Here is a 16,486-nt window from a genome sequence, read left to right as displayed (position 1 = left end):
CAATTTCACCTTGAAATCCACCTAGAAATTTTGGAAAAGCTGTTTGGAAAACTTCGAATTCCTTGAGCATGATAAGAAAGTTGTGAACAGTAAATTTGCCAAAGCCTATACTTATAGGGAATTCAAACTTGCTCTTGCCTTGTTTTAATGTTTTAATGAGTTTTATTGGCAATGTATGTGGTCATGATCTGCTCTTCAAGTCGAACCTTCTTCCCTTTGTTTTTTTGGTTTTTGTGTTTTTAAAACTTAATAGCAATTCTTTTTACTTCCAAGAAGCTTCTCTCCTTGGGGAAATTCTTTGCTTTATTCTCTTTTCAACCCCTTTTGCTTTATTCACTTTTTCTTTCCCTTTAAAATTTTGAACACATGACTTGGGCAAATTCTTACACGTGCTTAGCTTTTATTCCACCTCATCTTTCTTTCTTCTCAAAGTTGGGTGAATTCCCTTGTGTTTTCTTTCCTTGCTTTGTCTTTTTTTTCTTTTTCACGTTCTTCAACACTTTTCCAAACTTAAGCGAATTGTCACATGTGCATTGCTTTTGTGTTTTAATCCATTTCTATTTTGCCAAGAATTTTAAAATTCTTTCTCCTCAAGTTGGGCGAATTGTTTTTTGCCTTTCTTGCTTTATTCACCTTTTCTCTTTGCCAATACTTTGCCAAATTTCCATACGACTTGAGCGATTTCTTTCTTTGTGCTAGCTTTTTGTGTTTTAATCTTCTCAAACTTCAACACTTAGGTGAAATTTGCTCTTGCTTTTGACCTGCCTTAATCCACCTACACATTTCTTGTTTTAATCCACCCAATTTTCCTTCTCAACATAGGCGAATTTCCCTTTGAATTTCACTTTTGCTTTAATCCATTTCACCATCAACAATTTCTTTTCTTCACCTAGGGCGGATTTTGTACATGACTAGGAATTGATTTCTCACATGGTAGGGCGGATTTTGCACATGACTAGGAATTGATTTCTCACATGGTAGGGCGGACTTTACTTGATGTGAAGAAAGTTTTCCCTTTGTCCTAGGTGGACTTTGTAAGTTGATAAGGAAAATTATGCTTCTCCCTAGGTGAACTTTGCCTCTTCATAGAAATTTTCATGTTGTTGTCATGTTGATCCAAAACTTCATCACCTTCTTAACACATTCCCTTGGGCAAACTTCATGATTGATTAGGAATTCATTCCCATGGTAGGCCAAACTTCCTCATAGCACAAGGAAATTCTATCATACCAAGGGCGGACTTGCTACTAAGCCAAGGAAGATTTCTCACATTCTTGGGCAGACTTGGCTAGTGCACAAGGAAAACTTGGTCAAGGCATGGGCGGACTTTGACGTTGGTCAAGGAAGATCCTATCATGCCAAGGGCGGACTTGATGATAGCTTGAGAAATTTTTACCACGCCAAGACAATTGAAAATTTTCCTCTTTCCAAGCGACATCCATGAAGGAATTTCTTGATCTTGATTCCAAACTTGCCCATTTCGCCATGATCTTCAACTTAGCTTTTTAGGAACACATCTTCTAAATTCAAAAGATATTTCACGCTTGGCCTATTCTGGATAAATTTTTCCAACTTGACACTACCTCTGACCCTCAAACCATCTATGATCAAAAAAGAAAAAGCAACTTTCTATTTTTAGAAAAAAATTAGTTCTCGGATTGGCCCAAAAATGCCAAAGACAAAATTTTCTAAATTTAGAAAAAAAGGAAAAAAGCTTAAAATCCTAAAAAAGCAAGTTGTCAAAATTGACCCCGAGAAATTGCGATTTTACTCCTTCGACCTATCTGAGCCCATCTATTACATCAGAATGTCCATTTGACCACTTTTCCTCCTAATTGATTTTGATGACTCCAAATTTCGACAAACTTGACTCATTTGCAGAGGCTAGAGGCCGAAGACAAAACCCTAAGATGTTAAGACACACCCCTTAAAAAACGAAAAAAACTAGGGGGTCCCCATTTGCAATGGGGCGATGTGTGAAAACGTGACAACACGTAGGAAACGCAGTTTTTCTTCAGTACATTCAAAGGGAAGTTAAGACAAATTTCAGCCATGTAGCTTAAAAGGGCCAAGCGAAGAGGGTGTCAACTCTTGCAGTCAAAATGGACAAGGTGGAGGAATTATATGAGACATATGCACTAGATGATTTAGTCTTTAATAATTCTTCCCTACTCTAGGGAATGGGTGAGGAGCATCTTGAAGATCAAAGAAAACCGAGTTTAGAAGAGTACCCTTTCCTTCAAGACTACCAGGATGTGTTTCTAGAAGAACTTCTTAGATTGCCCTCAAAGAGGATTTTTGATTTCTTCATAATAGATCTAGTGTCAGGAATAAACCAATTTCCAAGGCTCTTTATCGAATGACTACTACAAAGTTGATGGAATTGAAGGCTCAGTTGCAAGAACTATCGAGTAAAGGTTTGATTAGGCCTAGTGTTTCACCTTGTGGAGCCCCAGTTATCTTCATTAAGAAGAAAGATAGAACTTTGTGGTTGTGCATAGATTATTGTATGCTAAACAAGGCAGCGATAAAGAATAAGTACCCACTACCCTCTATAGATGATCTTTTTGATCAAATGCGTGGGGCAACTGTATTTTCCAAGATTGATCTTAGGTCAAGGTACCACTAGTTGAGGATCAAGGATGAGGATATTCATAAAACAGCCTTTAGAACCCAATATGGACACTACGAGTTCACAATCTGACCATTTGGACTGAATAATGCCCATGTAGCATTTATGAACTTGACGACTAGTGTGTTTAGAGACTGCCTTCACAAGTTTGTCCTAGTGTTTTTGGATGACATTCTCATTTATTCCAAGAATGAAGAAGAACACATTCAACATCTTCGGCTTATTCTTCAATGTCTTAGAGAGCACAAATTATATGCCAAGCTCTCAAAATGTACCTTCTTCTAGATGGAAGTTCAATATTTGAGTCATATAATCTTCGGTAAAGGGATTGCAGTGCACCCCGCAAAGATCACAGGGTTTAAAGAGTGGCCCACTCCAAAGAATGTGCATGAGGTCAAAAGTTTCATGGGTTTAGTAGGGTATTACAAGAAGTTTGTGTCAAACTTTTCCAAGATTGCATACCCTATTACTTATCTTCAAAGGAAAGGTAAACGTTTTAAATGGACAAAGAAATGCCAAAAGGCATTTGATCTTCTTAAAGAGATGTTTGACTTCCGTTCAGATTTTGAAAGTTCCTGATCTTAAAGCTCACTTTGTTGTTGTTATTGATGCTTCGAGAGAAGGAATAGGAGTGCTTATGCAGGATGGGCGAGGCATTGCCTATGAGTCTTGTAAGTTAAAAACTTAGAAGCAAAATTATGCTCCACGTGATCTTGAGTTAGCAGCAGTCATACATGCTTTGCAAATGTGGCAACACTATCTGCTACAAAAAATTTTGAGTTGAAGACAAACCACCATCGTCTTAGGTATTTGGTTCACCCAACCTCACCTTAATGCACGTCAGAGAAGAGGGATGGAGTTGATTTCTGATTATAATTTTGAGATAGGAGAATTGAGTGATGGATGCCTTAAGCCATAGACGACACATAGCATCTATGGTCTCCATACATTCAAATTTCAGGAATCAATTAATGTGCAACTCGTTAGGGGATGAGTATTATGAGATAGTCAAGCAGTCACTCTCAATCAACTCTCTTGATCCAAGGTATGATGGGTTTTGTTTTGAACCAGATGGTTTACTTAGATATAAGGGAAGAATGTATGTTACGAACTCTAGGGAGTTGAAGAATACCATGTGGAAAGAAGTTCACACTGCACCGTATTCAGGACATCTTGGGATGACGAAGCTTCTAGCAGATGTAAAACCACTATATTTTTGGAAAGAAATGAAGCAAGATGCTGCAAGATTTGTGGCAAGATGTCTAGTATGCTAGAGGGTAAAAGTAGAACATCAACACCCAGCAAGACTCCTATTTAATAATAAAATTCTAGAAAGGAAGTGGCAGATCATCAGTATGGAATTTGTACAAGGTCTACCTATGTCTAGAAATAACCATAATGCTATTTTGGTTGTGATGGATGGACTTACCAAAGTAGCTCATTTCATATCGAGAAACGTAACAAATAGTGCACTGGTCATGAAGAGTACACAAATATACTGAGAGGGGGGGGTTGAATCAATATATCAATTAATTTTAACTTTTAGATTGATTTGAAACTATGTTACTACTTCAAATAACCATACACATAGCAAAGAACACAGTTTTACATGGAAACCCAAAATGGGAGAAAACCACGGCAAATGAATGCTTGTATATTATTTCTTTTACAATTTGTAGAGGCACCAACCCCTAGATTGATTCGTAAGCACCAACCCACAGGAAGCACCAACTCCCCAAATTAGTAAGCACCAACTTACAAGAGGCTCCAACCCCTTCAAGTGAAGCACCAACTACACTAGATGAAGCACCAACTTCACCAAGATGAGGCACCAACCTCAATACATAAATCTGCTATAAAATCTGCTACTGATCTTGCTATGATGGTAATCATTGAACTGTCCAACAAATCAATCACAAATATGTTTTTGATAGGCTGCCAAAATGCTGATAAATTTGATCCCAAACTGAATATATATCTCCTTTTAGAAACTGCTACAAACTCCCGTATACTCTTCCTTAAGTCTGATATAAATCTCTTCTCAGCATATACTCTCCTTTTTCTGAATTATTTTCTCAGCATTTTCATGTCACCATATACATTCACTCTTATTATGTTTATCTCAATATCATCACACAAAAGTCTCAAGCTGTTTTTCATTTCCTTTATATACCTCTCACATAACCTTCCATTGAAAGGTTGTATCCTTTCAATATCCATCGGTTGTGACTTTCCTTTAAACCTTAATCATACTGCTTAAATAAAATATATGTTTTATTTATTAACCAGCCTTCATTTATTCTATCAGGCTTGCTTCTTTAACCATGATCGCACCTTTTTATTTATTTAATAATCTTTTAATTGTTTCCAAGTTTTATTGTAATTCTTATCCTATCGGGCTTGCTTGTATTTTAATCACCGTATGATGAACAATATTTCTATAAACGAATAGAGTGCAGACTAATCTTCATTGCCATCATGTAATTCATTTAATTGATCTGGCTTTTTCTTGACCAGCTCTCTAGTGAGTAATCGTTAACAAATCACATCATAATCTGTCCCATTATAATCCCTTCATCTTCTAATGACCAGTTTGATCATTGCTATATTAATCTACCACCTTCCTTAACACATTTAAATCAAAGGTTTTGACTTCGATTATATTCTAATTGGCTTTGAAGAGACTGCTGCTTTTTATCAGCTCTGTCTTGTATGTATATTTATTTCCAAATCACTGCTCTATGTATGGGCCTCACAACATGATCGCTGTTCAAGCACATTGAATTGTTATTTTTTCTTCAAATCTGTTTGTGTATTTAATTTAGCTTTTATACACTTTATACCATTAATGTGATCCATTCATCATAGTTTGCTATTCACTTAATTTATCATACTTCCTCAAAGTTGTTATAACATGATCAACGATCTTGATATTTTGTGAATAGTCAAGTCTCTTCTTTGACATCAATGACAATATTTCAACAATCTCCCCCCTTGTCATTGATGGCAGCATGTTCTTTGTCATCTCTTGGTTATGCAATGCTCCCCTTAGTCCAATGCTCTTCTTATCTCCAATTTCTCCCCCTTTGACATCAATGGCAAAGGGTCTTTGGGGCTAAGTGACTAGCTCCCCCTAAACTCATGCTTCTTATTAAGCATTTAGTGAAGAGATGAGAGTGATATTACTCCCAACTTCTCCCTTAGGTACTCAAATGTCTCTTTCGGAAGAAGCTTTGTGAAAATATCTGCAATCTGCTCCTTAGTGGCAACGTAATCCAATTTTACGTGTTGCTCAAGTACCTGTTCTCTGAGAAAATAATATTTGATAGGAATATGTTTTGTCCTAGAATGCATAACTGGATTCTTTGATATGCTAATGGCACTTGTATTGTCACAAAATATGGAGATGGGATGCTCATATTCAACCTTAATATCTTTTAAGGTTTGCTTCATCCATTACACATGTGTACAACAAACTGCTGCTCCAATATACTCAACTTTTGCTATGGATAGAGAAACTGAAGCTTGTTTCTTACTCAACCTGGATACTAGACTTTTACCAAGAAAAAATACTCCATCACTTGTGCTCTTTCTATCATCAACATCACCCACCCAATCTGCATCCATATATGCTATGAGAGTGAGATCTTTTTCTTTTGGATACCATAATCCAAAGTCCATGGTACCTTTTAGATACTTGAATATACTTTTGATGGCTTGTACATGAGTTTCTTTTGTTGTTGCTTGAAAACGTGCCACAAATCCAACTGCTTGCATGATGTCAAGTCTTGTTGTCGTCACATATAGTAGATTTCCAATCATGGACCTATATTTAGTCTGATCAGCATCAAGGGATTCATTATCCTTACTTAGTTTGCATCCTGTAACCATGGGAGTACTTGCTGCATTACAATCTTCCATTCTGAATTTCTTTAACATCTCCTTTATGTACTTGGTTTTTGATATGAATATGCCTTCATTTGATTGTGAAATTTGCACTCCACGAAAGAAAGATAACTCTCCAAGCATCGACATTTCAAACTCCTTTTGCATATTTGAAGAAAATTCTTTGCACATATTTTCTTTGCTACCACCAAATATAATGTCATCTACATACACAACCACAATCAATAGATTATTACCTTCTTTGATGTATAAGTTGCTATATGCCACTCCTCTCTTGAACCCTTTCTCTTGAAGATATTTGTCCAATCTTCAGTACCATGCCCTTGGTGCTTGTTTTAGTCCATAAAGAGCTTTCTTTAGCTTGCAAACATAACTGTTCTTTTGTAACAACACAAATCCTTCAGGTTGTTCAATATATACTTCTTCCTCCAAATCTCCATTTAAGAAGGCTGATTTCACATCCATTGGGTAGACTTTAAAGTTCTTGAAACTTGCAAATGCTAAGAACATCCCGATAGCTTCCAATCGTGCAACAGGTGCGAATGTTTCTTCGAAGGCAACTCCTTCAACTTGTGCATATCCTTTGCACACAAGTCTTGCTTTATTTCTCGTAACTTCCCCATCTTCATTCAACTTATTTCGAAAGGCCTATTTGGTTCCAATTACATTTTTGTCTTTAGGTCTTGGGACAAGTTCCCAAGTGTTGTTCTTTTCAATTTGCTCTAACTCCTCTTCCATAGCTTTTATCCAAAACTTGTCTTCACTTGCCTTATTAAAGCTTTTTGGTTCTATCTTGGAAAGAAGGCAAAAGTGTGCATGCTCCGTTTGGTTAGCAAGTCTTCTCCTTGTTTGAACTTTTGTGTCTAAGTCTCCAATGACCAAGTCTTCTAGATGGTTCTTTTGAACAAATTTTGATGGAGTCTTGGATGGAGCACATATCAAAGCAACAATGTGTTCCACATTTCAAGAAGATGTCATTACAAGGAGGCAATCTAAGAAGAAAAATTCAGGATGGAGAATAATGCAAGAACAAGTTCAACACCACAAAGGTTACATTGAACATCATCAAGGTGTAGATTCATCATAAGTTGGAGGATTGAAGATGGAAAGATGCAAGTGTGATCAAGGAGAGATAAATTCAGAAGAGTTAATCAAGCCTAAAATCTCGATCACATTGAGATGATGCAATTTGGGAACATGTCCACCATCTTCATCGCATTGAGCAAATTTGGAAAAAGTGATAATCTACAAGTTCCAAGATGTAGCTGAGGTGGTGTCCTATTCATCATCAACCCAATCAAGTTATGCCACATCAAGATGTCCAAGTTCAATGTACTTGATCCATACAAGGTGGAGTAAGTGACACATGGCACTGCATGGGAAAATGTTTTACATACCTAACCTCATTTCCTATCGGTTATAATTCAAGATGGATCAAGTGTCCATCATATTGTAATTTTATCATTGGTCAAAGAAGAGTTTGTTGTGACAAACCCTGATTAGGGTTTTATTGTTAAATCTTGGCCATTGATTTGAGAATCAATTTGAGTCTTTGAATTGTAAAGAGTCCTCTATATAAGGCTCAATGCTCTCATTTGTAAAGGTTAATAAACAATAGTTAGTAGCCATGTGATTAAATAATAGTTAGCGGTTAAAACTAGGAAGATTAGTAGAAGGCAGAAATTGTTGCCAAGGCATGTAAATAAACATACTTTTCATTGAATTTATGGTGAATAGTGGTGTTTCTTTTACATATTGCATGGTTTCTTGTTATATCCTTAAATTAGATGAAGTTCATTGATTATGATGGAGAAGTGTAATGATATTTAATGAATCCTTTGTTTCATACCATTTACACCTTGTTGATTGCAAGTTGTAGTGCATGGTTAGCTTGAACATAATTATTATTGTGGCTAAGTTGGACTGTGAGTACTTCATTTGGATTGCGCCAACATTGGTTATTTGAATGGATTGTTTACAATATGAAGATCTTTCACTCCCTTAGGAGATCCCACTCTTTCTATGGCGTTGTGAGCTATATCTGGTTAAATAGAAAGCAATTTCATGAAGGATTTGTCTATCAAAGCATCATTCATTATTGTCATTGTCCTTAGGAATTAGGAGTTAGCATAGATTCTCTAACCCTTTCCCTTTTTGTCCTTTTTCCATTTGAGTTTGAATTAGTTTAGGAGAAGCATCACATGATTATTACATTCAATGTTCATGTTCCAATTGTAGTTCATAACGTAAGTCCCCTTGGATTACTAGCAATCACATCAACACATTGATTCTACCCCACATAAAGTCACTTGTACACCATAGAAACCTTGGAGTCACCTCATCTGATCACATAGCTTAGCATTTGAGAGGTCTTTGTTCAAGAGAGGATAAGATACTCAGTATTTTATTATGTGTTCTAAGATGTCATAAAAAACACATCAACAATCTCTTTCAAGAACCTTAGCATCATCATCAGCCAACTTCTTTGGGATGATATCAATGCCCATTTGGAGTTCAAAGTTCAAACTCCTTGCCTTTTAGCCTTTTAGCCTTTTACCTCTCTAGCATCCTACAATGATGAAGCCCTTTCTTATACGCGCCCCTTCCTTCTTCACTTCTCTTAGTTAAGTTTGGAGAACTAACGTGTTGGTTTCTCTTTCTTCCCAAAGTCATCTTCAATTCTCTTTGGCAATTTGGATCCATCCTTGCGTGGCACCCACGAAATCTATAATTCCAAGTGAACCATCACAAGAAGGTTGCAATTCACGATTTTACTATCTCCATCCACAAGCTTCTCGATAACACCAACAGCCACCTATTTGAACTAAAGAATGAAGCGGAAAGCCAGAGACTTCTTGAAGATAACTCATACACTCTGAATATAATTAACACAATTGTTGGTGATTAGAGGAAGTTCATGAAAGCTTGCGCTTATTCGTCAATGATTTGAATAGCCTAGAGATGCAGATCCGTTATTGATATATTGGATAGTCCATAGATGTAGGCAAGTTGGGTATAATGAGCTACTCTCGGATGAAGTCGGAAAATGATTTTGACGAGAACTTGTAACCCTTTCTTCTATCTGTTCATACCTGTCGTCTTATGCTGGTGGTTCTTTGGACAGAGTGTTATTCTTTGCTAGAGACTCTTTGTAATAATGGCAATTTTTCCTTTTTGAAATAAAACGTTGGGCTTCATCAAAAACAATATTGGAATTCAATTTTCAATGGTCGCTGTTAAATGATCGTTTTCAATGATCACTGTCACAGATATTATTATTATTTGAATTTAAGCTATTTAAATTTCCTAAGTAGAAAATTTTGGGATGGGTGGTTGAGAGGTCACTGAGCTTTAGGTTCGTGCTGTTTTCTATCTTTTGCTGTTTCGTTTTAATACTGCGGGCTGTACTCGCCTGTTATCACTGGGTTTTTCTTATGCTGGTGGTTCTTTGGACAGAGTGTTATTCTTTGCTAGAGACTCTTTGTAATAATGGCAATTTTTCCTTTTTGAAATAAAACGTTGGGCTTCATCAAAAACAATATTGGAATTCAATTTTCAATGGTCGCTGTTAAATGATCGTTTTCAATGATCACTGTCACAGATATTATTATTATTTGAATTTAAGCTATTTAAATTTTCTAAGTAGAAAATTTTGGGATGGATGGTTGAGAGGTCACTGAGCTTTAGGTTCGTGCTGTTTTCTATCTTTTGCTGTTTCGTTTTAATACTGCGGGCTGTACTCCCCTGTTATCACTGGGTTTTTCTATGCTTTTCCTCTGCTTTTCCAGCATCCTGTAGGTTTGTTATTTAGTTTTGGTTGTCCGTTATGGACTGGTGTTATCGGTTTTTGTATATCACAAGGGCCCAATAGATCCCTCTCCATTGGTATTTTAAAACAGAAAAAACAGATTAAACGTAAAATTCAAAAGTAAATTCAATATCTGAAACTTGCCAGCCCCCAAAACAATTCAAAATTTAAAAAATTCCCACCATCCCTAAAATGTATTCACATGTCGCCTTAAACCCTGACCCTGAATCAAAGAGAAACATTACATTTACATTTAAGTACACACAAGATTCCCTTCTGAGATTTCAAACCCATAAATAGATTTATATTTTTGTTAATATATCCACACCAGGAGCAGATTTTAACCCATAGACTTTTATACAGTTAAAGACATTTTAGCGTAACGAAACTTAGGAAGAGGCACAGTGAAAACAGAAGAGCCCTTTCAAATCCATTAAACACCATAACTAACAGGCCCAATTCGCCAACTACTTTAAAGAAATATGCAACAACAAAAAAAATAAACACGGGTTTACCAATTAATAGTCTGGGCGTTAAGATGACGCCATTTCAAATCTGGGCTTGTTGAAATTTACCTTGTGGAAAACGACCTGATTATGCTTTGACAGAGCACCACGTAACAACTTCAGCAGAACGCATTAGCTGACAGGAAAATCGTACTGCATAATTGGAAAACAGAATAATCATAATTCAGATTATATATTTTCATAATAATAAAATCCATTCTTTTATATGTCGGCGTTGGCATGTTTTGGTGAAGGAAAATAACTGTTTCTTAAATGAGTCACCTAGGTTAATTAATTAAATATCCTAATATTAATTTAGGAAATTAAATCTAGAGGATTAATGTATTTATTTAGTGGAATTTTAAAGGTTTTTAAGATATGATGAAAGTGTAAAGTCATATGAAGTTTTTTATTGTGTTAAGCATCAAATCAAAATATTATTATTTTTAATAAATTATACTCAAGTTCTAGTTATAGTCATTTTTCGTGTTTTACTTATCTTTGGTTAGAATCTTTACATACCAATAAAAAGAGTAAACGCATTCAATCAGTCACTAACCATAAAAATGTTGTCCAACTAGAGGATGCTCACTTTTGAGAAGACGTGCATTAAAGACAAATTGTCAACTCATTAAAATGTTGCCTTATATGATGTTGTGTGCTCTTATGAAGGGAAAATATAAAACATTTGAAGTAAAATTGCTAGCAAGTCTAGTATTTAAGCCAATGAAAGGCAAAACAAGTTTCCAAAATGATAAAAAATGTAACACTATTATTTATCATGCACCTTATCAAGGGGTAACAAGTGTTATAAAAACTAAAATAGCATTCACTTCACCAAACTAAAACACTAACTCAAATTTCCACAATCCAATATTATATCCTTTCCTAACAACCTTAGGCATAGTGACCTTTTCTTCAAACATTAACATGTATATGTAAAGAAATGTTTTTTTTGTACAAAATTCCAACACAAGGATCGTCAAATTTTTAAAATATATTTTTTCCTTTTGGTTCTAGATCTAACCAAACCTTTTTATTTATTGTTAGCATTCACTTCACCTGAACGAAAAACTAACTCAAATTTCCACAACCCAATATTTTTGGGAAAATGGTGTCTCAACCTTGCATTTACATGAGGTTACTATTTATAGTAAGTTTCGATTGAGCATGAAATGGTGCGAAAACCTCCCCAAAGCTTCGGATTGGCTAGATAAGCATGTCGATAATTATCGTCGCAAGATCGTAGCTAGTTTTGAAGATATTAAAGTTTTTCTTTTTGGAAGGTCATGAAAGGTTTAAATTTAATTTTGAGGACTTTAGACCCTTTGAAATATCCTAACAAGTGGGCTTAACCGGCATAGTGGGTTACGAGGTGATAGAGCGTTTCGCAAGCTCTCTGGTGTATCAAACGGTTCGTCAATTGGACACTTGGTTCACAAGTTATGGTCTTTGAAAGCTTGGACTCTTGAAATATAAGAAATATAAAATGCATTGTATTGGGTGAATATTTTGTCACCAGCATACTGAAGAAAAAATATATGTTTCACACACAGCTCTGATGAGACAAAGTCTCTCCTCTCAGCTGTTGGGAAAATGGTGTTGTACACCTTGCATAATATTGTTTCATTGTTATATTATTTTTTTGTTGTGTGAGGTGGACATGGAATTATATTGTAATATCATATTGTATTGTTGCACCTAGGAGCACCTAGATGGACGTACAAAATTTAGAGATTCCCTTAAAATATTCTTGTAACCACTTGATGAGCTATATTGACACATTGGTATTATTATATTGTATTTATTTAATATTAGGGAATGTGTGGGTCAAAGGTAGGTAGGAAAAATATTGTATTTTATTGTCACATGGTTTTGATGTAATACCACTTGGTAGTTTTGTGGTTGCTTGTCTCTATAAAAGCACCATAAGGGTAGTTGTTTGGGTTAGCCAGGTTAACATTTGTGAAGAAGGAAGCATGGCATGGGATATGTGGATTCATGCTTAGTCACATGGAGTGTTTGGTTATGGTTGTGTTTTCAAAGACTTTCCATAGTTGTATTGAAATGGACGCACTGTTGATAATACATGGTGGATGATGTTTTTGGAGGTTGGTTTTTTCCCTCGTTAGGGTTTTCCCAGGATATATCTTGTGTCACATTTTCATGGGTATGTTGTTTATTCTTTGCATATGGCTTCTATATGTTGATTTGATTGAAATTTTAAATGGGTTATGTGGAAATTGTCACAAAGATGGCTGCAAGTTTCATTTCATCGGCAAGGGGAGGTTCCCTGATAGAATTTGATATTTCAACAACTAAAAATTAAATCCTAGGGATAAGCTTAGGGTGTATAATTCTCTTTTTTCAGAATTAACATTAATCTCTTTGCTTGATACAATCTTCTTACAATAATCAACTACACTTGCATACAATAACTCACTTTACTCTATATTAACATAAGCACGAAGTCTTGTGTGAATAAAGATACTATTTCCAATCTAACAACTAAAGATATCTTGCACCTCAAAGTCCTCAAGATAAATAATCTCTAGCCATGGAAAGCAACCGGCAGTAGCACAAAGTCTCTCACGCAATCACTCTATTACAATAAAACTCCAAATGTGCAATATAACTCAAATATTACATCCACATCTAGAAAGGCCCTTCACTTACATAACATATGCAAATACCATCAAGTAATTTAAGAACACATATAAGTAAATGACATAAGAAAATCCACTTATAAGTAACAATTCTTGTCCAACAAAAAGTTTGGAATCACAAAATTGCTTCCTTTATTTGTTTGATCAAATTTAACACAAGAGAACACAAAGTTTCCCTTAAGACAAAATTTTGGTAGAGTTTTGTTTAGCTTGTAAAAGAAGAAAAAATTACAAATGAGGTCCCTCCTTTTATAGGAAAGGAGCTGAGTAAAATGTGGACACAATTGACTAATTCAACTGTAGAGTCCAAAATGCTTACAACTGGTGCATAAAATAAAAGTGTGGCTACATAAAAGCTTACAAAAGAAGAAAAAGCAACTGCATGAATATAAACTACTTAGTGTCAAGAGGACACTTTATTCTTCATTCTCCTCATCGTTTGTCTTTTGGAATTCTTCAAATCTGGCTAGTGTAGACTGCATCTTAGACTTATTTGGTGCTCATGTTGAGCTGACGATTGCGTGAACGCGAGAAATTGAGTCTCCGACTTTCACATATCCTTTCTTTGCCTTCTTAAACACAGGTACAAGATCATCCAAGTTGACTTGAATTTCAATCATTTTATCAAATGATGTCAAAGAGAACTCATCATCTACTATCTGATCTACCATTGAAAAGAATTCCTATGTAATAGTATCAAGGGGTAAAAACTTTTGATTTTCTTCATCATACAAGTGGTAAGGCATTTCAGCTATATCCTTGATGAAATATTAGAGATTCCATCATCGCATGCTTCTTTGTCTTGATCTATATCCTTAACTAATAGTTTCATCAATTCTTCCTTGTGCTTCAGCATTGCTCGAGTCTGGATATACTCTCCTTGAGTCAACACAATATTAAATTTTCCACAAATATGTCCACCCTATATTCTCTCATCTTATCCCATAGCGCTAAATCTTTTTGAAGTTATTTTACTTCTTGGGATAACAATGATTGTACATCTTGTACCTGATTTCGTGCAAGCTCAAAATCAAGCATGAGTTTGACTGCAAAATTCAAAATATTTGAACCTTCTAACCTCAGATGATCAATCCACTCATCAACCACTGCCTTTGATGCCTACATCTTCTGCTTTCTTGAGAGTTGATTCATCCATATAAGAAGTCAAAGGTTCTATTTCTTGTGATGATTGAGTAACTTTGAGGAGAACACTGGTTAGTTGTTCACATTTTTGTTTCCATTCCATTTTCTCAGCCCTCTCTTCATTAAATCTTCGCATGAGAGAATTTAGTGAAGCCTAAGTATCTTGCTTGACACTTTCATGTGTCTCTATTCCCAACTCCGAAGTTTGCATCACATAATCTGAAGGTTGAACTTCATACTTATTTTTATCTAGAGGTGGCACTAGAACCTCAACATACTTTCTTTTATTGGCTAGATCAACCAATATTCTGGAAACGGTCTTGGCCTTCTTGGATGTCTTGGGTTTAATAGGAGCCAACTGACCAAAATCAAACTCATTGAGAGAAATTACTTGTTTCTTTCTCTTCGAAGCAACAATATCCAGCCATAGTGGAAGATTTGATCGTGGGGGCAAAGTTGTGATCTCGGCTTGAGTAGAGGCAAGTTCCTGTAATGTATCTTGACTAGTTAATGCAGGCACATCAACTTGTGAAATCTGAGAAATAGAAGTTGTTACAACAACAGTTGTAACCAGAGGTGGGATCTTTGTGGTGATAGTAGTGGTAGGAATCGAAATTGATTTTTCATCTAGAGACATGTGTGCCATCACTTCATTGAAATCCAAGATGGAGGATTCAATTATGGATGTTGGAACATCATCAAAGCTTGGAAGACTGGATAGTGATACAAACTCAGTTTCACCTTCTCCTTGAGAGACTGCATATACTAATTCCTCGTCATCTTTTTCATTGTTATCATCTTCATTTGAATCAATCTATGGAATGAATGGTGACATGTGTTGATGAGATTGGAACTTGAGAGATAGAAATAGTAACTTATGGTGTTACCGAAGAAGCACTAACTAGTGGCAGTATTGACTCCTCCACATCATGCATCTCTTCTTCTAGTTGGATTTATCCTTCCTCCTACTCTCTTTCTAGTTCTTCTTGTAGGTCCCGAGGACAACTGAGAGGGGGGGGGGGGGGGGGGGGTGAATCAGTTGTCTAATAAATTCAAACCAAAATCTTATTAACCAACTTAATGCTTAATACCGGTAAGACAGTTAATTGTGCCGATAAATAGTGTTAATAGGAAATGTTGTATCGGTAAGAATTAATGCATGAAACATAAGCACAAATTCAACCACAACACATGACACAAATATTTGTACGTGGAAACCCTGTAAGGGGAAAAACCACAGTGGGAAACTTTACCCACAATCAGATGATACTACTGCAGATAGTAAGTGTACAAAGAGGGGTCTGCACATGCAGAAAGGCCAACAGCCTAGAGCTCACTGCTCAAACACAAATGGGAGTCACACTGACTACAGTTGGATGGTTAAATCCAATGAGAATGTACTGCACAAAATAGCATCTTCATATGCTGATTCAGTACCGATGTAATGCTGATATGCTTCTACAAAAACCTAACTTCACCTTCAAATGATGTCTTCGTGTATATCTCTGCTTGATCTCACATATATCCTTCCTTAAATCTTTTTCGCATTCCACACTTGATCTTACAAATAAGATCTTACATTTATACCATACCCTAAGACCAATTTTAGTAGGTCGGCTCTACAAGATACTACAATAAAACATTTTACAAATAATACAATATCCGATGCAATAACCGATTGAACATGTCGGCTTAATGCTTTTATAACAATAATAAATCATCTCCATAGTGTGCCATGCTGATCTAGAAAAGATAAACCTGTCGGTGTAACCCTAGATAACCTGGACCTATTTGCCGGTAAAAGTAAATATGCAAATAAGAATAT

At 35.8% G+C, this 16,486-nt stretch overlaps 2 protein-coding genes across 9 annotated transcripts in view; both read right to left on the bottom strand.

Annotated features, from left to right (window-relative positions):
* The window catches only part of LOC131058600 (NEDD8-specific protease 1), a 47,059-nt gene extending 35,999 nt beyond the window's left edge, over positions 1–11,060 (bottom strand). For 2 of the 8 annotated variants that reach the window (XM_057992334.2, XM_057992335.2), the window contains exon 1: positions 10,922–11,060. The gene's annotated coding sequence lies outside the window, so the exon portion shown is untranslated. Of the gene's footprint in view, positions 1–10,861 lie in introns of all 8 variants that reach the window. The other 6 variants (XM_057992339.2, XM_057992341.2, XM_057992336.2 and 3 more) reach the window with 3 other exon arrangements.
* Positions 6,089–6,667, bottom strand: LOC131873935 (secreted RxLR effector protein 161-like). Its single transcript, XM_059217116.1, has one exon. The coding sequence runs from the start codon at positions 6,665–6,667 to the stop codon at positions 6,089–6,091; it is 579 nt and encodes a 192-aa protein (XP_059073099.1).
* Positions 11,061–16,486: the final 5,426 nt, after the last annotated feature.

Source organism: Cryptomeria japonica, chromosome 3, assembly GCF_030272615.1.
Source record: "Cryptomeria japonica chromosome 3, Sugi_1.0, whole genome shotgun sequence".
Lineage (NCBI taxonomy): Eukaryota > Viridiplantae > Streptophyta > Pinopsida > Cupressales > Cupressaceae > Cryptomeria > Cryptomeria japonica.
The sequence above is the reverse complement of the archived record's forward strand: the minus strand, read 5'-3'. Positions and strand labels throughout refer to the sequence as shown.

Coding starts and splice junctions, on each gene's coding strand:
- LOC131873935 (XM_059217116.1), bottom strand. CDS start 6,667: ATGTCGATGCTTGGAGAGTTATCTTTCTTTCGTGGAGTGCAAATTTCA.